Genomic DNA, 23,124 nt, shown 5'->3' on the forward strand with positions numbered 1-23,124 from the left:
GGTTTTAATTTGTGAGCTTTAACAAGCACAACAAAAATCTCTGTACATGAATGTTTGTTACAATTTGTGATAAATAGGGTTAAATGTAATTTAACTTAGTTAACGACTTGGAGCAAGTTTGCTCCGTGGTGGCGTGGCGTAGCGAGGCGTTAGCGTTTATTGGCGTATAGTCTGAGCACGGGTAGCACATTAGCGTTTGGGCATTTGTTGTTACATTATTGTTTGGGGCCTGGTTCAGGTCTGCAGGCAGTTGCGTGGCCAGCGGTATTCTCTTGCAGTTTAGGCGTGCTCCTTTGCATGTGCTCAAAAATTTACTCTACTCAGCGTTTTTCGTGGCGTGGCTAGTTTATCGCGTTTTGTTGGGCTTTTCTTTCGTTTTTCTTCGAGGTTTTTTCTCTAAAAGCGTTGCCTTAGCGGTCAGCCTTCGATTTATTCTCTACAAGGGCGGTTTGACTGTCAGTGCTCGTTTTTTGGTGAGTGTTCGGACGCGTTTTGTCTCTCGCATCGTGTTGGCGTGTGTTGTTGTTCATTCATTGCTCGGCTCGCATGGCTCATCCGCGCTCAACTTACAACAGTTTGTCGGCGGGTGTAATCCCGTCTACATGCACTTCTCCACCTTCTTCTGCTGCTAGCGTGGTAGTTTCGGCGGCTTCGGCGGGAACGTCCTCGTCGTTCTCCAATGACATCGCGTCCGCTATCGCCCAAGCGTTCAGTAACTCCCTTCCAACCATCATCGCGGCGATCCGGGATAACGCAGCTCCTGTATCGAGCGTTCCTTCAGTTGTCACGTCCAACGTTTGTTCAACTCCTGCTACGGTCGTTGCAGGCTCGATGGCTGCCGCTTCAGGTACGTGGACGTTGCCGGCATTTGTATCTACCTTCCCGTCCGTGTCAGCCACCACCGGCTCTAACTCGGCTCGGCCTGTGCTGTCTTTTGCTTCACCGTTGACGGCCACTCATGTTGCCAGCTCATCTTCCAGTCTCGGCAGTTTGCTTTTCGCACCGTCTGTGGACAAAGCATTTGTGGTTGGACCAGGACACGCCCCAATTCCCGCTAAACTTGTGGCGAAGATTACGAGCGGTCAGTTCGTAGATTTAGCGGACTTGTTGTCAGCAAATCTGCGGACGGCAGAGCACGAGCCGCAAACCTTTTTGGACGGCAAGTTGGTGGTCTCTAAAAAGCGCCGGGCGGTTGAAATACAGGACATATTGACCTGGACCGAGGCCTTCACTATTTTTCAGATGGTGATGTGTGCGACCCACCCCCATCGTTGGCCAGACCTCACTAAATATAAATTGCTCATCATACAAACGGCTCACCAATCAACGAGTAGAGCTTGGATGGAGTATGATCTTGCTTTTCGCAAGGATGCTGCAGCAACTGGGGCATCTGACTGGTCGAAGATGATAATTTTCACTTGCGGTCGCCAGCACCCATTGCCAACCCCCAGTCTTCTACTTCCCCACCCGTTACCGTGTCAGCAAGCCGGGGCTACAACTCCCAACCCCCTTACTGCATCTCGTGGAACAACGGGCAATGCCGCTGGCCTTTCGGGGAATGCAGTTATCGCCACATTTGCAGTTCATGTAACAGCGACCACCCCAGGGTTAGCTGCCCCTTTCACCCCCCAGGGGTCGGTCGCTCACGTTCCCCTTCCCCTGCCAAGGGGGGGCGGTACTAAGAGGATTACAAGTCCTCCTGCTTCTGGTGTACATAGTGTAAATAATCTTGTTCCTGTTGCTCCAGACCAGCACCGTGGCTTTTGTGGCTCAGTGGCTGTGCCTTCTTCGGATTCAACTGGTTTATCCGGAAGTTTGGTTCCTGTTCATTCGTTTTCTCCATTAGTTCCAGTACATTTGGTGTCCCCGTTGCAGTTATCCCAGTTTCAGGCAGAGTTGTGTGACTATCCAGATCAGACGGCAGCAGACTATGTTCTTACCGGTCTCAGTGAGGGCTTCCACATTGGCTTTGAGACCTCATCAGTCACCCTGCAGTCAGCCTCTTCTAACATGCGATCTGCCCTTGTCCACCCATCCCTCATAGATGCTTACCTTGAGACAGAGGTTTCACATGGAAGAGTTGCAGGCCCATTTACATCGCTTCCTTTTCCTGACTTGCACATCAGTCGTTTTGGAGTCATCCCGAAAAGCAACCAGCCGGGTAAATGGCGTCTCATCTTGGATCTCTCTTCACCAGAGGGCGACAGCGTTAATGACGGCATTCCAAAACCCCCCTTTTCAGTTCAGTATGTCACGGTTGACTCCTTTATAGAAGGCATTATGGCTAGGGGTCGAGGAACTCTTATGGCCAACTTCGATGTGGCGAGCGCCTATCGCAATGTGGCTATTCATCCCCAGGATCGTCCGCTCTTAGGAATGGTTTGGCGTGGCAAATACTACATTGACATGGCTCTCCCAATTGGTTCCTTTTGAGCGTGCAAACAACTGTAAATGCTACCCACCTCGAATAGCCCTTGCTAATTGTGGGTATGTAATATTGTAATTTGTCTTTTCTCATAAGAAATTGTTGTTGTTGTTGTTGTTAAAAAAAAGTATATAATTCCTCCAAATGGTTGAGAAAGCAGCAGTCTGACCAAAAACATGCAAAAAGAGAATCAAAGTTTTTCAGTTTACAAAACATATGTTTCGGTATATTCAAATGCCATTGTCAGTTATATACTGAGTACAGCAAAACAGCCCTTATATATCACACAGCGAATTGGGTTGATAGTTTACTTTTTAATGTCATTTGTCTTGTCTGTACTAATATTAAGTAGCTGATATGCAGTTCCCACTGTAATAATATTATTATTGAAGTTTTTCTCATAATTATGCAAGGTAAAAGAAATCACCAATTACCTCTAATGGGCCCCTCTTGGGGGCAATACTTTCCACCTCTGAAAAAAACAAACAACGATTGTCATGTTTTAGCAATGAATCGCACACCTTTCTTTTTCAGTCCAAAAAATTTTTTAGTAATTGCAATTAAACTTCATGAAAGGAGTTTGAGCATGGTTCCACCTTTTGCTACTGCTTATACCCTCTACACATCTTCCAGTATGTGTCGAAGAATTTCAGGTTCGTTCAGACCAAAACAAAGACAATTTTCCATGGTTGTATATATGACTATACAGAAAAAGCATGTACAATAAGGGTTATTAACCCGATAGTGCTATATGGCACAAGATGCAATTACATGCTCAATATTCAGTCACTTTGCATGAAATTTGCACAACTAAAAGCTCTTGGAAAGATCTGCACATGGAGGGCATAATATCATGCCCCCTTCCTATACAAGACTTGATTTACCACCCCTGCAACTTTTGGAACTTTTTATCTTTGTACTTTTTAGGCCAAGTTAATGTCTGACAACAACCAATGCACTGAGAGCTGCAAATTAAGCTATAGTTTAGGTACATACCCAATCTGTACAAGGAACAGAAAAATTTTAAATGTTTTTATTTTTTCATCTTGGGCACTTGTCAATTCAATCTGTGGCCTCCTCCATTTCTTTTGGTGTGATTTATGGCATACCCCAGAAAAGACCTTTCAAATGGTATATCACATGTGGTCTCCTGGTTCATAGTTACCAATTTAGAAAAATTTGGCATTTCCCTCGGGGCTTAAAGGGTTAAAACAAACAAAAAAATACATCTAACCTTGCATTTTTCAGACTTCAATAAGCTTCAATTTCAAAAGAAATGTGATATATGTTGTAAAAATGCTAAGCAATGCAAGGTAACCCCTAGTTTTCTCTTTGGATTTCAATAACACTTGCTAAGGTTTGCTTACCCTGCATGGTCATAGGCAGTGAAAATACCTTAAGTTTGTGTTAGGAGGCACAGTCCTTAGCTGGTAGGAACATAGACTAGCACAATCTCTCACCAACAGTTCACAAGCCATTGCTACACAATCATGGCACATACAGCTGTACACCTACCCATATTTGCCAACATAACATATTTGCAAGCTTTAGTTTACAGGATGAAAGGACTTTTACCTGGTATGGGTAGAAGGCTAACATAGTGATTCTGGTTCACATGCCCCAGCGTAAGCACATTGCCACTGTCATCACCACATTCTAGGCTGATGGTTACATCGTGATCACGCGAAAGACTACTAACCACGCGAATGGATGTTTTAAAGCAGTTTGCTGCAGCAAAGAGAGTAAGGTGGTCACCCCATGTCCCATCTGCTGACATGTTTCTCAGGTAATCAGCCCATGATGGATATCCATCGACAAACTTGAACAGTTCTGTCCCATCAGGCTGGAGAAGAACAAAATAATGCCAGCTAATTAATATCATGTATATACTGCCTGTTTTAGGTCTCCATTTGTTTTTTCACTTATTTTTTCAGTCTGCACAACTAAATGCAGGACTGTTGATCAAATAAGACTATTTGTACAAACATCCATGTATTACTCTTACTTTCCAATTATGTTCTAAGCAACTTTTTGGGAGCAAACAGTGTACTAAGACTGCTAAGAATATTTTTGACTGCAAATACTGAGTTGTATGAACATGTCAAGGTAATAAAAATACTATTAAGTGCAAACACAGGGCCATGTAATAGTGAAGTGCAGTCCTGATAGATTGCATTTGCTTAAAACGGAACTGAAGTCTTGACTAAAATAAACAAGACAGAATTCTCTTATGTTTTTTAATTATGATACGAGACTTCAAATCCTCACTACAATGTTGTTACAGCATATTAAGAAAGCTTCTGGAAAAATCAATCCTATTTTGGGCATGGTATAGTAACCATTTAACCTTACGTGGCCACCTGCAGGTGAAACATTTTCCTCCCTGGAGTCTGATAATTTGGCAAGTATGTTAAGTTGTGAACCATACATGTATCAATGTATCTGAGGATCCTTACTGGCAACATTCATCAAACCATGTCTAAACAAGTAATTTGAATGACACTGAGGGTAAAATGTAAGTTAAAGAAGTTCTGAGGGTAATCTTTAATGAGGATGCCAATGTCACAAAAGTGGTTTACAGAAGGGTCCTCTAGAAAATTGCCAAGAACAAATAAAAACCTAATCATAAAAACAAGAAATGAAAAAAATATATACACAAAAGTTAAACTATTTCACTCAGGAAACTTTTAGAAGATGATTTATAAGATATATTTGAAAAAGCAATAATTATGTGAAAATTATACATGCAGGATTGTTTCATAGTGGAATTTTATTTTCTAATAACTACAACAGACATCTGAACACTTGTTAGACATTACTTTACTAGCAGCAACTAACCAATCTTGGGTTGATCTCGAGGTACTGGACTATGCGTTGCCTCAAGTCTTCATGGGAGATGTGGATTCCTTTCATTGCGGCCAGCTGTTCTGACAGTGCGTAAAACATGCAATTTCCTGAACCTTGATTGTCAGAAATAATGAGGCCTTGACTTGAAGCAATCTTACTTAATGCCTCTGAAAAGTTAGTCTTGCTGGTGATCTTACTTATAGGATCTTGCAGGTTTTGAAGACTGTAGAAAATATGCTCAGCTGTTATAGAAATAAAAACAATATTTAGATTTAGTATTTTCCCTTAACAAGAGAAGAGGGCCAAAAAGACCAATGAAACCTGGCTAAACATTCTAAGCAGGACTGGTCTCCTAACTAGTTCATGCTGTGACAATAAAAAATTATTAAAAGCCGCAATGAGAAGCATAAGGATTTCAAATCGCCTTTTCTCCATTGAGTTAGGGTATAGGAATGGCTCCAATTATTTTGCAAGGTATTTTGAAAGTTGAGAAAGGAGTTGCTGATGGAATTGTGATGAGCATGGTCAAATACAACTTTCTGCAAAGTCACAGACACGGTCTAAATTAGAATACTTTGTTCAAACAACCAGCCCAAAAGGTCTAAGGTACCAGAAAATGAGAGATCCGTTTCTGATAATAATCTTGCATAATTAAGTAGGTAAATTATGATCATCCAGGTGCGTGTAGTCCTGAGAAGGACTGTTTGCATGACTTCACTCACCTCGATGATCATGATTAATACCCACTTACAACAAAAATTATACATTCAAACCACTCACAGTGTTATATTATTATTGTTAGTAATATATTGTTTTATTGTTATTATGATCATTACTTGATTAACCAGATGTAACATTGTGATCGTGTTGGTCATGAGAAATAAATCCATACTACCCACAAAGGAGCTGGCTTTATGGTTTCAACAAGATCCAGCCTCTCATTTTCATCGCTTTGAAACTTCTATTTTGCCCTCAGATTATAATTGCCCTCCAAAAATTGGGTTCTAAGACCCCCTCCCCTCCAACCACGGAATTTCCAGTGACTTTCCATGGGGATAGTGGATATTTCTACAAGTTACTGCATAACACCACTCAACTTACCACTGCAAAATGTATCTTTCTCTCTCTCAAAAGCACTGTCACTAGAACTTGGGTTATGAAGTACTTTGAGCACAACCTTTGAAATAAAGTGGTTTTAATTTGTGAGCTTTAACAAGCACAACAAAAATCTCTGTACATGAATGTTTGTTACAATTTGTGATAAATAGGGTTAAATGTAATTTAACTTAGTTAACGACTTGGAGCAAGTTTGCTCCGTGGTGGCGTGGCGTAGCGAGGCGTTAGCGTTTATTGGCGTATAGTTTGAGCACGGGTAGCACATTAGCATTTGGGCATTTGTTGTTACATTATTGTTTGGGGCCTGGTTCAGGTCTGCAGGCAGTTGCGTGGCCAGCGGTATTCTCTTGCAGTTTAGGCGTGCTCCTTTGCACGTGCTCAAAAATTTACTCTACTCAGCGTTTTTCGTGGCGTGGCTAGTTTATCGCGTTTTGTTGGGCTTTTCTTTCGTTTTTCTTCGAGGTTTTTTCTCTAAAAGCGTTGCCTTAGCGGTCAGCCTTCGATTTATTCTCTACAAGGGCGGTTTGACTGTCAGTGCTCGTTTTTTGGTGAGTGTTCGGACGCGTTCTGTCGCTCGCATCATGTTGGCGTGTGTTGTTGTTCATTCATTGCTCGGCTTGCATGGCTCATCCGCGCTCAACTTACAACAGTTTGTCGGCGGGTGTAATCCCGTCTACATGCACTTCTCCACCTTCTTCTTCTGCTGCTAGCGTGGTAGTTTCGGCGGCTTCGGCGGGAACGTCCTCGTCGTTCTCCAATGACATCGCGTCCGCTATCGCCCAAGCGTTCAGTAACTCCCTTCCAACCATCATCGCGGCGATCCGGGATAACGCAGCTCCTGTATCGAGCGTTCCTTCAGTTGTCACGTCCAACGTTTGTTCAACTCCTGCTACGGTCGTTGCAGGCTCGATGGCTGCCGCTTCGGGTACGTGGACGTTGCCGGCATTTGTATCTACCTTCCCGTCCGTGTCAGCCACCACCGGCTCTAACTCGGCTCGGCCTGTGCTGTCTTTTGCTTCACCGTTGACGGCCACTCATGTTGCCAGCTCATCTTCCAGTCTCGGCAGTTTGCTTTTCCCACCGTCTGTGGACAAAGCATTTGTGGTTGGACCAGGACACGCCCCAATTCCCGCTAAACTTGTGGCGAAGATTACGAGCGGTCAGTTCGTAGATTTAGCGGACTTGTTGTCAGCAAATCTGCGGACGGCAGAGCACGAGCCACAAACCTTTTTGGACGGCAAGTTGGTGGTCTCTAAAAAGCGCCGGGCGGTTGAAATACAGGACATATTGACCTGGACCGAGGCCTTCACTATTTTTCAGATGGTGATGTGTGCGACCCACCCCCATCGTTGGCCAGACCTCACTAAATATAAATTGCTCATCATACAAACGGCTCAGCAATCAACGAGTAGAGCTTAGATGGAGTATGATCTTGCTTTTCGCAAGGATGCTGCAGCAACTGGGGCATCTGACTGGTCGAAGATGATAATTTTCACTTGCGGTCGCCAGCACCCATCGCCAACCCCCAGTCTTCTACTTCCCCACCCGTTACCGTGTCAGCAAGCCGGGGCTACAACTCCCAACCCCCTTACTGCATCTCGTGGAATAACGGGAAATGCCGCTGGCCTTTCGGGGAATGCGGTTATCGCCACATTTGCAGTTCATGTAACAGCGACCACCCCAGGGTTAGCTGCCCCTTTCACCCCCCAGGGGTCGGTCGCTCACGTTCCCCTTCCCCTGCCAAGGGGGGGCGGTACTAAGAGGATTACAAGTCCTCCTGCTTCTGGTGTACATAGTGTAAATAATCTTGTTCCTGTTGCTCCAGACCAGCACCGTGGCTTTTGTGGCTCAGTGGCTGTGCCTTCTTCAGATTCAACTGGTTTATCCGGAAGTTTGGTTCCTGTTCATTCGTTTTCTCCATTAGTTCCAGTACATTTGGTGTCCCCGTTGCAGTTATCCCAGTTTCAGGCAGAGTTGTGTGACTATCCAGATCAGACGGCAGCAGACTATGTTCTTACCGGTCTCAGTGAGGGCTTCCACATTGGCTTTGAGACCTCATCAGTCACCCTGCAGTCAGCCTCTTCTAACATGCGATCTGCCCTTGTCCACCCATCCCTCATAGATGCTTACCTTGAGACAGAGGTTTCACATGGAAGAGTTGCAGGCCCATTTACATCGCCTCCTTTTCCTGACTTGCACATCAGTCGTTTTGGAGTCATCCCGAAAAGCAACATGCCGGGTAAATGGCGTCTCATCTTGGATCTCTCTTCACCAGAGGGCCACAGCGTTAATGACGGCATTCCAAAAGCCCCCTTTTCAGTTCAGTATGTCACGGTTGACTCCTTTATAGAAGGCATTATGGCTAGGGGTCGAGGAACTCTTATGGCCAACTTCGATGTGGCGAGCGCCTATCGCAATGTGGCTATTCATCCCCAGGATCGTCCGCTCTTAGGAATGGTTTGGCGTGGCAAATACTACATTGACATGGCTCTCCCATTTGGTCTGCGTTCAGCACCCTACATCTTCACTGCTATTGCAGACCTGGTTCAGTGGATGCTGACTCAAAACTATGGAGTTGACTTCCTTCACCATTACTTGGATGATTTTTTGACCTTAGGTCCTCCGGCTTCCCTAGTCTGTTACAACAACTTACAGGCGTGTATCCAGTTGTGCTCTAAGTTAGGCCTCCCCCTTCACCCTGAGAAGCTGGAGGGTCCCTCTACTTGCCTCTCCATCCTTGGTATTGAGCTCGACTCCACCACAATGCAGGCCCGTCTCCCAGCGGAGAAAAGAGAGAGGATCATTGCCCTGCTGGGTACTTGGTCGGGTAAGCGGTTCTGTAAGCGGCGGGAGCTGGAGTCCCTTATTGGCCACCTCCACCATGCATGTAAGATAGCTCCTCAGGGAAGGACATTTCTCCGACGCATGATTAACTTACTGTGTACTTTCAGGCGCGATGACCATCCCATTAGACTGAACCAGGAGTTTCATCGGGACTTGAGATGGTGGCAGGAACTGTTCCAAAGCTGGGAGGGTCTCAGTTTCTTCCTTATGCCTTCGTGGGCCCCCCCTTCCAGATTTCCAAGTGTCATCAGATGCTGCAGGCTCTCTGGGCTATGGAGCTATCTTTAACAACCAGTGGTTCTTTAGTGCGTGGTCAGCTTCACAGCAGCCCCTCTCAATTGCATACAAGGAACTGTTCCCCATTGTTGTGGCGGCGTACTTGTGGGGACCTGGGTGGGCGTCACGGCGGGTCGAGTTTTTATGCGACAACGAGTCTGTGGTGGCTGTTCTGTCTTCTGGTACCTCCAGAGACCCTGACTTGATGGTTTTGTTGCGTTACTTAGCATTGTTGGCAGTGCGCCATTCATTTTCCTTTACTGCATCTTCAATTCGTGGTAAATCTAACCCAGTTGCGCATGCTCTTTCCCGTTTCCGGTTTCAGCGATTCAGGCACCTGGCCCCACAAGCCGAGCAGTCTCCGATGACAGTCCCCCCTGCTCTACTGGAGGCGTTGCACGTCATGTGACGGAGAGATGCCAATTTTTCCTTTACCAGGGTCTGGCCCCGTCTACACGTCGGGTATACTTGTCCGCCCAGCGTCGCTACTTCGATTTCTGCCGTCAGGATGGCCAGCTGAGTCCAGATGGTGCTCTTTTGCCAGCTGATGAACAATCGCTCATGCGTTTTGCTTCTTTTTTAGCTGACAGCCTACACCACTCGTCCATTAAAGTGTACCTCAGTGCAGTGTGGTCCCTTCACATTGACAATGGCTTACCTGATCCCCTGATTAACTGTCTGCAGCTACAGCGGCTGTTAAGGGGCATTAAGCGTGTGCAAGGTTCATCTACCACTAAGCGCCTTCCCATCACTATTGACCTCTTAAAGGTCATCCAGCGATCCTTGGACCTGAATTCCCGGGACCATGTCATGCTCTGGGCGGCGTGTTGCCTCGGTTTTTTCGGTTTCCTACGAGCTGGTGAGTTTACCACAAATTCTTCATTTGACCCTAGTATCCATTTGACAGTTGGCGATGTGCAAGCGGATTCCTTGGTGGACCCAACATGTTTTAAAGTTCATATCAAGTGCTCGAAGACAGACCCCTTTCGCGTAGGCTGTGACATTTATGTGGGTCGGGGCAACAGCCTTGTCTGCCCAGTGCTGGCCCTTGGTAATTTTTTGGCTCTGCGTGGCCCATCTCCAGGGCCCCTGTTCTGCTATGCGGATGGCCGTGCGTTAACTCGGCAGCAGCTATCATCCACGGTGCAGGCTATTTTACACTCTGCTGTTCAGGCTCTTACTCAGGCCACAGCTTCCGGATTGGTGCAGCTACCACAGCTGCTGCACGGGGAATCCCTGATCACCTTATTAAGACTTTAGGCCGATGGTCTAGTGATGCCTATCAACTCTATATCCGCACACCAGTTGGCTCTCTTACCCAGGTCTCCAGTGAGTTGGCATAGCAGGTGGGGCTTGTGTGTCTCTTCACTTGGGGTTGGGTGCCTCAGGTCTGGTCCCTTGGGGGGCTGTGTCTCCTTGGCCACGAGCCCCCAATTGCTCCGGGCTGTCCCAACCCGGAGGTCCTTCGGCATGGCGGGCGGGGCTCGTGGCTGGGTTGTGGGTAGGGCAGGCTTATGGGGTGTTCTACCTACCTGGGCACCCAACCTCCATTTGCGACATAGGCGTTAAATAGGGTTAAATGTAATTTAACTTAGTTAACGACTTGGAGCAAGTTTGCTCCATGGTGGCGTGGCGTAGCGAGGCGTTAGCATTTATTGGCGTATAGTTTGAGCACGGGTAGCACATTAGCGTTTGGGCATTTGTTGTTACATTATTGTTTGGGGCCTGGTTCAGGTCTGCAGGCAGTTGCGTGGCCAGCGGTATTCTCTTGCAGTTTAGGCGTGCTCCTTTGCACGTGCTCAAAAATTTACTCTACTCAGCGTTTTTCGTGGCGTGGCTAGTTTATCGCGTTTTGTTGGGCTTTTCTTTCCCTCCCTTCCCTCCCAGTAGTGTTACCTTGTTATTGTTGGGGATTGGTGTTGGGGGTTGGTTAGGGTTAGGGTTCGTTCATTGTCTTATGTACTTATTATTTTTCCACTGAGCTTTTTGTCTCAGTGTGATGGGTGCTAGGGTTGGGGCTGGGTTGCGGGCGGGGCTCGTGGCTGGGTTGTGGGTAGGGCAGGCTTATGGGGTGTTCTACCTACCTGGGTTTGGGTTGGCGGTACCAGCCCCTGGCTCCTGGGCACCCAACCTCCATTTGCGACATAGGTGTTAATAATAATGATTATTGTTCATTTTCACAACAATGTGAGACAATGAGACATAGTGCACTGAGATTTGTGAGCATGTACTTACAGTCAAACTTGGCTTTATTAAATTTAAACAGTTGACCTTGGTGAATGCTCTGGTGTGCATTTATAATACAGGCTAGCTGGCTATAACTACTTAAATAGTAAAAACTTGTAATAGTCAGAGATTAGCAAGATGTGTTCGACCATTTGGGGAAAAGGAAATAACATTTAATTACTGCCAGATATTTTTCACCTACATGTTTATTAAATCACAAAAATATGTTGTCAATAATGTATAACCCAATTTAGATGTTCAAGTGTGGATATTGGTGTGCTTGCCTGTCGAGTTTGACCTTCTCTTTCCATTTGGTGTGCTTGCCTGCCAAATACTGGACTGTGCTTAATTACTTGCTGTGTGGACTGTTATCAGGTAAGTTGCGTTGTTTACATTTGAAGTTAGAGTTACTGGCATTTGGAATCTTGTGAAAGAATTGAAAAAACTTTGAAAGCTTATCAATGTTCATTTTCTACGTTTCTAGCGGGAGTTGAGCTTGCTTAGGTAAGTTGCATTGTTTAAGTTAGAAAGAGACCTTGCTGGTGAGATTTTTCAATGCCTTTACAAAGTGTATACGACTACAAAGACACATGAATAAGTTTGGCCTAGTGACTTGTTTTCCCTTTTTACTACAAGAAATCAATGCTGCCTTGCACTAATAAAAACTGGGTATCACCAAATGGTTGCAATCCCTTATAATCAAGTGACTGGATAAAGTGTCCACCATTGCAACTGCACCAGTTCGTTTCACTCGCATTAGGAATGTTGCTTTTCTTTCCAGAACTCACGGCCATTTGCCGAGCTACACAACTCGGTAACTTTTTGCTTTGGTTGCAACAAATCACGGCCATTTGCCAATCTACACAACTGGGTAAGTAAATTATTTGCCAAGCTACACATCTCTAAAAGTAATTATAATATTTTGCTGAAACTATGCAACTTGTCTCTTGATTTATTCAGTGCGAGGCAGTGTTGGTTTCTTGTAGTGAAACGGGTAAACAACACTAGGCCGAACTTATTCATGTGTCTTTGCAGTCATACACACTTTGTGAAGGCATTGATAAATCTCACCCACAAGGTTTCTTTCTAACTTAAACAATGCAGCTTTATACCAAAGCAAGCACAGCTGTCCAGCAAGCATGTACCAAACGCAATGTAAGAATGTGAAACTCGACTTCTGCTAGGAAGGAAATGAACCTTGATAAGATTTTACAATGATCCTTTCGAAAGATTCGAAATGCCAGTAACTCTAACTTCAAACGTAAACAATGCAATTTACTTGATAGCAGTCCACACAGCAAGGAAGCACAGTCCAGAATTCAACAAGCAAGCACACCAAACACAAAGAGAAGGTCAAACTCGATAATCAAGCACACCAACACATGAGGCAAAATGTGAAAATTAGCTCCCGCAAGAAACAAATCGCCCCAAATATTTTTTCGGGGAGGCGGGGGGAGGCAAACTGGTGTCCATGAATACATAGTCCAAAAATGTCAATTTCGACTGGATTATGAATGCCTTCCTTGTCAAGCACAATTATTGTACTTATTAGCTGTGTGGGAAGGCTAGATGGGAATTATTTTGCTCTAGGTCATGGCAGACTGAGCATGCAGTGAGATCTGTGTACTAAAATCAAGAGCCAAATATCTTTCCTGTCCAGCCTGACCTAAACATCTTCTGATATATGACCAGGTTGAATTTGTTTTGTTTGTTTGTTTTGTTTTCAGAGTTCATTCAGCTTGTATTATTGCATTTGACAAAGATAAATTATATTGTTACACCTATGAAAGGTGGTTAAAGACAATTATAATTTTATATTTATTACCTGTTCTAGTTCTGGTGTGATGACATCTTGCATATCTAAGACAAAACAACAAATTACATTTTAAATGAAGACTCTGCTACAACACCAGTTTATCAAAATAGATAATGTTATAATCAATTTTGCAGACATGTATCTTCACACTGAGGTATTTCTGGAAAAACACTGGCAAGTGTAGAAGAGCCCTCTGGTTTAGCAGTTTCAAATGAACCTACTAATGACCAAAAAACAGTTAAAATCTGAAGTGACTTTTAGCAAGAACCATGCAACTCAATTATGATAACTATTAGTACCAGACAATTAAGATAAAATGAGGAAATGCCCAATTAAGTTCTCATAATCTATAAAGAATCTCACCTAAAGACAAAATTCAGAAGGTAACAGCCATGACAATAAAAAGGATGGTAAATTATATTAGGAGGTCATATAGTTAAAACAACAACAACTGCAACTTAGATTTAATTCAAGTTTTGCCTCGTCCTTCTTTCTTAGGACATGGAATTTAACATGGCAGCCAAAAATCACAATTCATTATGTCTTAAACCTCAAAGTATTCTATTCACTGTCAATGAAATATAATTTATCATAACTCTCATGGATCATCTACAGAACGTTACTGTGTTTTCCAAAAAGATACTGCATATACCTCCAATGGACATTTTCACAGTCGGAACTTGAAACCCTTCTTCCCACACCCCTCTTAAAAATTGGGTATTAATAGCACCCACCCCCACCCCCCTTCCCCAAACATGGAATTTTCAGTAACCTCCCATGCTTTAAGCTTAGTTTAATTCCTTATCCCTAAGGGGTAGATATGGGTCGGGAAATGACCTCCCATGTGGTTAGTATAATAATGGGATTATTATTATAATGAATATTTTCTGTGATTCTATCTATACACATTAACATTGCTCTTAAACAACACCCTTCTTACCGTTAAAAGACATAGCTGTTTCTCCATCATAACCACTGTCACTAGTACTTGAGTTAGATGCTACTTGACCTTCACTCTCACTCTGCATGAGCAATAAGAACATTATCTCTTAACTTTAGACATCTGAATTCCAGCTTTAATGTTAAGCAGACTCATGACTTGCTGTTTTAACAACCGGTTTCCCCTATTAGCAGACAGAATACACTTTGTTCTTGTCCTTTTGATGATGATGATGATGATGATGATGATGATGACGATGATGATGATAATACAAGTCTGTTTCCAACTTAATGCACGATTGATTAATAATAGTAACATGCCTATAAACATCCTAAAACTGTTTCGAAAAACTTAAAATGTCCATTCATATATAACACTCGATCATCCACCTCTGGAAACTTTTACGTCCAAAATTCTGGACTAGAAATACATTAAACGTTCTTTTTTGCAATTTGGCGTAAGACTGTGAATGAGATACCACATCCTATAAGAGATTCACCTATGAGAATTCAAAGGAGAAATTTGCCTGCTCCTCCTCAATATTTTGGCAAATGAAAATGACTACATTGAAACACCTATCACAGTACAGAAAATAGGTCTCGCCAATTAGTTACAACTCGTTAATTTTTGTCTTCATTAGTTTTTCAACTTTTTTCTCTTTTTTGTGTGTGTGTTACTCATGATTTCTCTACCTCCCCTAAATTCTATTTGTTCTGTCTTTGATTGTAATAACTGTAATAATATTATTTTTATCCTTAAACAGTTGTACATGTAAGTCTGGCCCACTTAGATAAGCTCTCGCTACCTGCGGGCCAGTCTCTCTTTTTTGCTAAAGTTTTGAATTTTTGAATAAACTTGAAACTTGAAACACAGCCTAAGACTAGCAAAATTGCAGACCTATAAATATCAGATTTATTACCTCATGATCAGATACTGGTGCCTTTCGAACCTCTTGATGTCTCACTGTAGCATTATTCATGCATCTTTTCTCTGCATCCTGAGCTACATCTGAATGATTTTTCTTATCAGGAGATTGTTTTGAGTGATGCTGCAATCCTGCTGTTGTTTGCTGAAAATGCTGGTCACTTTGTTCAGCAGTTGTAGAAGATGCACAGGAAATCTTCAACTTATCCATCTGAGGTGTTAGCATTGAGGATACTTTTTCTTGCAACACCATGTTTGTTACTGATGGCACTCCACTTTTCCATGCATCAGCGCTGACATCAGGACTATGAAACTTTTGTTGACCTGAAGTGATTGTTGATATTGCCCCTGGACAAATAGCATCTCCTACAGGAACGGCCATTGTGCCTTGTGATAGTGAGAAAATACTAACGTAAAACATACATTTATTACCATAATCAATAATCAAACCCAGCTAATAAGACAACAAAGGATTATTTTTTATGGAGGCATCAATTACAGCAGCATAACTCCTTAATGGATTCTAAAACAGCCTTGCTGTTACCTCCCTGATGGCACAGCCTGGGGGCAGGGGGGAGAAGGATTCTGTCCACAGCAACATTGAAAACAAATCTTGTTTTAATATTTGTGCATTAATACCATGAGACTCGGTGACTTTTTCAGAAATTTATCTGGCAACAATAATAGTGTCATCAGTTACTTATCATAGTATTCATATTTGACTTTAATGTTACCATGGCAACCAAGTTTTGGTAAATAATACACCCTATGAAAAAATGGGTGACATTTTAAAATTCTTTTGTTGCATTCAAATTTAAAAGCCTCACTAGCCTCTGATCGTTCTTGAGTTCAAATATCAAAAGAATATTTTACCTTGAACATTAAGGCTAGTGAGGCTAACTTGAATGCAGACAAAAGAATATTAAAATGTCAGCCATTTTTGCATTTAAGGTCTATGGAAAAGCCCATTTTTAACTTGCGAATGCATGCACGCACAATGAACGAGTTATAGTAATGTGGGGTAAATGTCACTAGCTCAATCTGTAATAAACTAGTCTTTATTCACCATCAGCTGTCTTTATAGGACAATAAGCGAGGATGTAAAATCAACGCAACAAAGAACTTATTCTTAAAAGAAAGCAGCGTAAGTAGGGTTTGTTAATAACTGGTAAATCGCCACAAACCATAACAGTACAAGAACAATTCACTACTTACAATACTTACATAGCAGTTGACGTAAAGCATTTACGAATTACTGGTAGTACAATAATAATACTGGTAATAATGCTATGTGTAAAAAAGAACGATTGCAGTTCAATAATTTTCAATAATTATTTGTAGCTTGTCTTTATGTTTCTCAAATTCAATTTTATTCGTTAGAATAGCCATAAAAGCATCCCAATAGCAATCTTCTTCTTTTTGTTAAGCTGTGTATACATATATACTGTTTTGCTAAATCAAAATCCATTACAGGTGCACATTGCCCTTTAGATCAATCAACTGTGATAAAGGTGCAGGTCCTTTTTGGAAGGAACACCAGGCAGCGAAAATGTGGCTTGCTTTTCCTGGATAATTTATACAATCATATATATGCAATGGGATAGAATAAAACTTTAGAAATAACCTTTACATCCTGGTTTCTTTTTGGATGGCTGTTCAGACTTCTCATTTTCTTGGGATGTGATCTGATCATGGGTGCGTTTTGGTGTTGACTGTACTAGCAATGTGGAGTCCTGAGTATCACCACTTTTCTCCTAAGAAAAGTTCACAACAATTATATGACAATTGAGGAATTCAGGGAGGTATAATTACTTTCTTAAAACTTGAATTGAATTTTAAGGGTGTTTCCTTTCGGTGATAATTTCTTCTGAGAATCTACCAAGAGACCATGAAGACCATAAGAAACTAATTCACTTCCAGGTGAGTAGAGTCTTGATCTTCCATTCCATTCTCAGTTCTTGGAAGAATAAATTAAAACCAAGACTACCAACTGAACAAAAAAAATTGTGAAATGGATCAAAATAAAAAAAAAGATTAGAGGTCAGTTTCCATGGGTAAAATAGTCCTTCACAATAAAAAAATTATAATTTTAATTACAGACCAGATCGCCATGCAGTACAAACTCAATCCTTGATCTCAACCCTGGTTTTCCACAAAACTGGAACAGGGAGCCAGAGGGGGACCTGGAATCTATTTCTGTTCAATTTTATTTAACTATGGTGACAAAAATTTGTTAATTATCTTATGGTATTTTTCTATTAGCTTTCTTTAATATAAATAGCACATTTAATTCAATACTGGTACTAGGCCGACCTATTTTGCATCTGAGCTATAAAAAGCTGAGGACATATTGAACGTTAAGTTGTTTTGAAACTCAGACAGTGGTCATTTGTTTTGATTTGTCATGCTTCCGCAACATTAACTTGGAAACTTCAGGTACGTTGTGAGAAATATTATACTTTCAATCTTTACAAAATTTCTGAGTTTCCATGTGAAGTTTTGAGGGGGTCAATTAGGGGGTTAGTATGGGGTCAGTGCATGACTGCCTCATTGAAACCCAAGAAATAATGTCATACAGGACATTCAATAAGACCCACCCAAGGGACTAGGAGATAAAATCCACACTCAAGAGAACCCAAGTTAAACTGGGAGAATGAAAGGCATCTATGATTTAATTTATGAACCTGGGAGTATTACAAGTGTCTTGTCTACAAAAAAAAACACAATGTCAGAGGACTTGAAGGATGTTGTAATGCATCAGTCATTTCCAGGACTTTTTAAACTGGCTATCGCAAAGTATTACATCAGACTACCCATTCAAGTAATGCCTTTTTTCTCTTCCATTGTATGGTCACCCACCATGGACAACCGATTTTTGGTCAGTCCACAACATTTGGGAATTGGAGTCCTGGCCTTGGCAGAGAGAAAAATTTATACTTTCTATCCATTACTAAGTAATACACTAGCAGCGTAAGCTAACTATCCGATAACATAAAAATAGAATGGATGAATAGTCCCTATACATTTTTATTTTGGTGAGAAAAGAGCTGTGTTAAAATAAATTAACGGCTCCAATAGATTGAGATTGTGGTTCAAGTCATTAAGGCTTTCTGGCAAAATGGAAGGAGAAAATACAATGCAGAAATGAATAAGGGTGTTCAGAGCTCATTCTCTCAAATTTTGGAGTGACACAAAGTCATTTAACTTTAACTAAAGCAATGATTAGATAGTAAACTTGGAGAGATTAGACTTGCCAGAAGTCAGATCTCTGTGGCAAAATCAGTCGTATTTTCAATTTATCATAAGCAACTTCCAGTAGGACAGGAAATAGCAAAACAGAGGGCTAGCAAAACAATACACTATCTTTCTGATTTGAACTCCCCAATTAGCTCAATTGTAGTGGGAGAAAATGTTTTAAAAAATCTATGAGGTATACTATAGGAGTAGATGAAACCACTTATTAAGCCTTTATGGCTTTCTTGTTTAAGAACAAACCAACAAATGCCCCACTTCCATGGTAAACAAGCTGTTCAAATGCCAATATGATACAGCTAAAGAAACAATATGATTTCTTTTTTTCTAATCAGAGCTAATTCAGGCCAGACTTAGTCTCAGTAAGCCTTATTCCTTTATACTGTTCCTGTGACCCTTCTTTTCTGTGGATCTACTACCTTATTCTTGTCCTCTTTCAACATAATTTCTGGTTTTTGCCCATGAAATTATCATTGAAAGGATGTGACAGTGTAGTGAGTTTAAAATCATGAGGACTGAGTGACTTAAATGCCTGACCACCAAAACAGACAATATCACAAAATAAAAATTATGTAGAAAAATGCAACAGACCTGCATCTACTTTCAACAGACCCTGATTACCTGCAGATGCATTGTTTTTTATGGTTGGGATCATTGATTTGTCCTTCATTCTTTTGACCAAACATGCATGTAAGACATTGCAAACACTGCAGGTCACCCTCCCAAAAAAATATCCCACCAATGTCAAGGGGAATGGGGTGCGGGAGTGGACACCACTTGAAATAAGTGATGCATACATGAAACTTTCTTCTACAAATGGATATTAACAATAATAAATTATATACAATATTTATTTACCTCCTCTGTAAAAATATATAGAGCTGAATTTCCCTTTATTTTCCTCTTAATGAATTGTCCGTCCCAGATGCGACGCTCACCACAGAAGCCTAATCTTGTTCGATTATCAACTGCAGCAGCACAATAGAACCTAAAATTTAATTTAAAAGAAAATAAATTGAAGTAAAGGAATCTTGTTTGGTCCTGGTACTTTTCAATTAAGTGTTGTGGCATTTTGTACTGGCTACAAAAGAGGCACGACCAAGCTAAAATTACTTAACTGGACATCACAACCAGCATCTTTATACAGAACCCAGGTGGAAATCTTATTAAGATCTTGTAAGTTTGCTTGCAAACTCACATTGCTTGCTACAGCGTCGTAAAACCTACAGTTTGGAAACGTTACATTGACGATAATTGTTTTTCTCTGTGGGACACTGGTAAACACGATATACAACGTGCCCAGCCTCAAACATGTTTTAATGGAAAAATGGCACTTAATACAAAACCAGCCTTTCCTACGAGAAATCTTCAAAGAGCCACCACTAATTTCCTTTAAAGAAGGAAAATCTCTAAATGACATGCTTGTCAGAGCAAAAATATAAAGAGGTTACACATCAAAAATGTTTCCATTGTTAGAAGTCGTGAAGGCCTGTTACCCCTTGCTATCTCCTATTGTAAGATCTTGGTAAGAATCTTATAAAGTCTTGTAAGAATCTTATGAAATCTTGTAAGATCTTGGTAAGAATCTTATGACATCTTATAAGATCTTGGTAAGAATCTTATGAAATCTTATAAGATCTTGGTAAGAATCTTATAAAATCTTGTAAGATCTAAGTAAGAATGTTTTAAGATCTTGTTAGAATCTTATAAGATCTTACAAGATCTTGTAAGAATCTTGTAAGATCTTGTAAGAATCTTGTGACAAGATCTTGTAAGATTCTTGTAAGATTCTTAAATAAGATTCTTAATAAGAATCTTGATAAGAAACTTAATAAGATCTTACTAAGATCTTAATAAGATTTCCACCTGGGAAAACATTTCATGCCCTGCATTATCACTGCACTGTCAATAATGCATTTTTTATTTAATTTTATGGATCACCACTATCCATTTACAGTGCATTAGGGATATGGTGAGGAAGGTACAGCTGTACGTGTAATCATGTCCTTGAGTTTCAAGTGAATTTTAGCGAGGTTTTTGAAGTGCTCTCCTCAAATGATGGGTAAAATTTCAAAATGGACGTCAAGTTTTCCAACCTTTTCGTTAACATATACAGTGCTGTACGAGCACCAGCTGCTGAGAGGTAAATGGCTCAAAATGGTGTTTGGAAGCTCTAAGAAGCCATGAAAACAAAGCAAAACACACCAGGTAAGCTTTTGTTGATTTTCTTGTAATTAATTTTTTGTGGGTTTTTTTTACGGAATATTGTTTAATTTTGGCTCAAATTTTAATGCCTTACAAACACTTATATTACGCTTTGGTGACCTGTGCTGACTGACACTAATTAATTAAAAACAATTCACCTTTGATGTTCAAGAAAGGGAAATATCTCCACTAACATCCTTCTAACATCCATTTCTGTCATGCTCTTAGAAAACTGTACACCTGTTTTAAATTGTCCCTTTTCTGGTTTCTTCAGTTGTGCCATTTCAATTGTATTTGGCATGAATACAGCTCCACTACTCCTACCAATTGAGACATCACTGCTTTTTAAAACCACAACACTTTTTCCAGTGGGGGCTTTTGCTTTCTTGCAGTTGTCCACAAAAGTTGGCTGACTAAAGTTGTCCATCATAAACTGTTCCACGAATGCTGTCAGTAGTAGATAATTGCAGAAATAAAAGACGATTATTAAACATTCAATAGTGTGATGAGTTAATCAAGGGAGGGAAACCGTGGGTGTTAAATCATTTCCTTGGAGATGTTCTGCATTGCTTTGCAGAAGGGAAGGTAAAATGTGATGATTGAACTAATAATGTATATCCATTTAAGGATTCATTAACATGTAAGAAAGTAAATCATCATTAGTGGCCATCAACTAATGTATGTAGCATCATGATTAACAACTTTAAAACACTCAGACAGCATAAAATAAATGAATGGCTTCAATATCATCATTATCGCTTAAATATTCAGGTTATTATTTTGTCAATAGCATTTTCTTTAAATAGAAATTTAACCCATAACCTGGACTTTGGAAACTGAACTCTCATTAAAATCAATCAAATGGAACTTCAAGATTAGTCAAAATCACTCAAATGTAATTATTAATACCACTTCCGACAGCTATACAATAAAGAATGCATGTGGAACTAGACACTTATTAAATGTTGGCTACAAACAATACATCTGAGTTTCAGGCTAGGGTTAGATTAAACAGTGTAATCTACGTACCTATAACTAAATGATCATCTTTCTTATATGATTCTACAGATTGAGGGTCATGGACAGTTATACAAGACAAGGATTCAAATTCCCTGTGATTGCTTTTTGAAAAACAACCTTGTCTAAGAATTTTTGATGAGGTTTCTGCAGTTCTAGTACAAATATACTTATTTGCATTTATTTTGACAGCATCTGAAGTTATACTCAACATACCTATACTGAATTCCTACAAGACTACGCAAATGAACTCTGAGATTTCCTGCCCCATTCTTTGATTTCAATTCCCTGGTAGCAGAGTTTTCTTTCTTTTTCTTTCTTTTCCGTTGCATTCGCTTAACTGACAGGCGTGAGGAAAAGAGACCTCTGCCCTGGGTCGAAATGGATTGTGTTGAGCATGCGCAACAGACCGAACCATCACATGATGCTTTTAGCGCTATGTGGGCTAACTATCATGACAGCGGAGTAACTGTGAACAAATGCTTGAGGCAGTGGGCTCAAGTTACAGTCAGCAAACAATACAGAGAGTATGCGTTTTGTAAGCATTGTCCACGACTATGGACAGCAGTGGAATCAAAGTTCGTTTCGGCCCAGGGCAGAGGTCTATTTTCCTTGTGCCTGGATAGTAACATGGCATCACGTGACAGTTTGGTCACTAGGCAACCAAAGTGCATGCTCAACACAGTCCGTTTCGACCCAGGGCAGAGGTCTCTGTTCCTCACACCCATCAGCTCAGCAGTGAATCTGCTACCGGGTAAAGCTTAACAAGGCTCGAAAGGCTTTCTGGCGTGTAACCCACACACAGTTTCATTTGCGATGCGGTTACACCTTCCGTTTACACAACGCCGGTCGTGACCATTACCGAAACCGAGTTGATTCGAAAACACTGACAAAAGTGAAGCATTTTCAAAATTTGATACCGTTTCATCTGTCCGGTAAACGGCAAAACCGCATCGATTTGAATATGGTTACTATTTTGGTGCAAAATTTCACAATAATTTTCTCAATGAGTGCCTGGGAATGAGATCGGCATAACGTCAGCACTTGAAAACGGTGAGATTGGCACCGTGTAAATGCTTTGAAACCGTATTGTTTTTGATGCGGTTTCAAGGGCATGAACCCGTGACGATTTTAACCTGCATTCGTGTAAATGCTGCTTTAGTCTTTGAGGTATTTTACAAAAACTGAAAGAGAGGTTTTTTTTGTAGAGCTGACCTGTTGCCATGGTAACCACAA

General features: G+C 41.3%; 2 protein-coding genes across 5 annotated transcripts in view; one reads left to right on the forward strand and one right to left on the reverse strand.

The window, feature by feature from the left end:
- Window positions 1–23,124, reverse strand: part of LOC146463682 (uncharacterized) — a 125,475-nt gene that overhangs the window by 38,719 nt on the left and 63,632 nt on the right. For 2 of the 4 annotated variants that reach the window (XM_085084237.1, XM_085084236.1), the window contains exons 2-11: window positions 21,030–21,318; window positions 19,525–19,654; window positions 17,039–17,168; window positions 15,410–15,801; window positions 14,491–14,572; window positions 13,690–13,770; window positions 13,560–13,591; window positions 6,374–6,449; window positions 5,264–5,514; window positions 4,001–4,268 (exon numbers count right to left, since the gene is read on the reverse strand). In XM_085084237.1, coding sequence (XP_084940363.1) covers window positions 4,001–4,268; window positions 5,264–5,514; window positions 6,374–6,449; window positions 13,560–13,591; window positions 13,690–13,770; window positions 14,491–14,572; window positions 15,410–15,801; window positions 17,039–17,168; window positions 19,525–19,654; window positions 21,030–21,301 — 1,714 coding nt within the window. In that variant the 5' untranslated portion in view covers window positions 21,302–21,318. The remainder of the gene's footprint in view (window positions 1–4,000; window positions 4,269–5,263; window positions 5,515–6,373; window positions 6,450–13,559; window positions 13,592–13,689; window positions 13,771–14,490; window positions 14,573–15,409; window positions 15,802–17,038; window positions 17,169–19,524; window positions 19,655–21,029; window positions 21,319–23,124) is intronic. The other 2 variants (XM_085084233.1, XM_085084235.1) reach the window with 1 other exon arrangement.
- On the forward strand, window positions 68–7,807 carry LOC146463683 (uncharacterized). The gene is made up of 2 exons (XM_085084354.1): window positions 68–387; window positions 6,788–7,807. The coding sequence occupies exon 2, from the start codon at window positions 7,010–7,012 to the stop codon at window positions 7,805–7,807; it is 798 nt and encodes a 265-aa protein (XP_084940480.1). The 5' UTR covers window positions 68–387; window positions 6,788–7,009.

Source organism: Pavona decussata, unplaced genomic scaffold (genome assembly GCF_977016875.1).
Source record: "Pavona decussata unplaced genomic scaffold, jaPavDecu1.1 SCAFFOLD_175, whole genome shotgun sequence".
In the NCBI taxonomy this organism is placed as follows: Eukaryota; Metazoa; Cnidaria; class Anthozoa; order Scleractinia; family Agariciidae; genus Pavona; species Pavona decussata.

What these genes read in the sequence shown, in the direction of transcription:
- LOC146463683 (XM_085084354.1), top strand. Translation starts at nt 7,010, where the DNA reads ATGGCTCATCCGCGCTCAACTTACAACAGTTTGTCGGCGGGTGTAATC.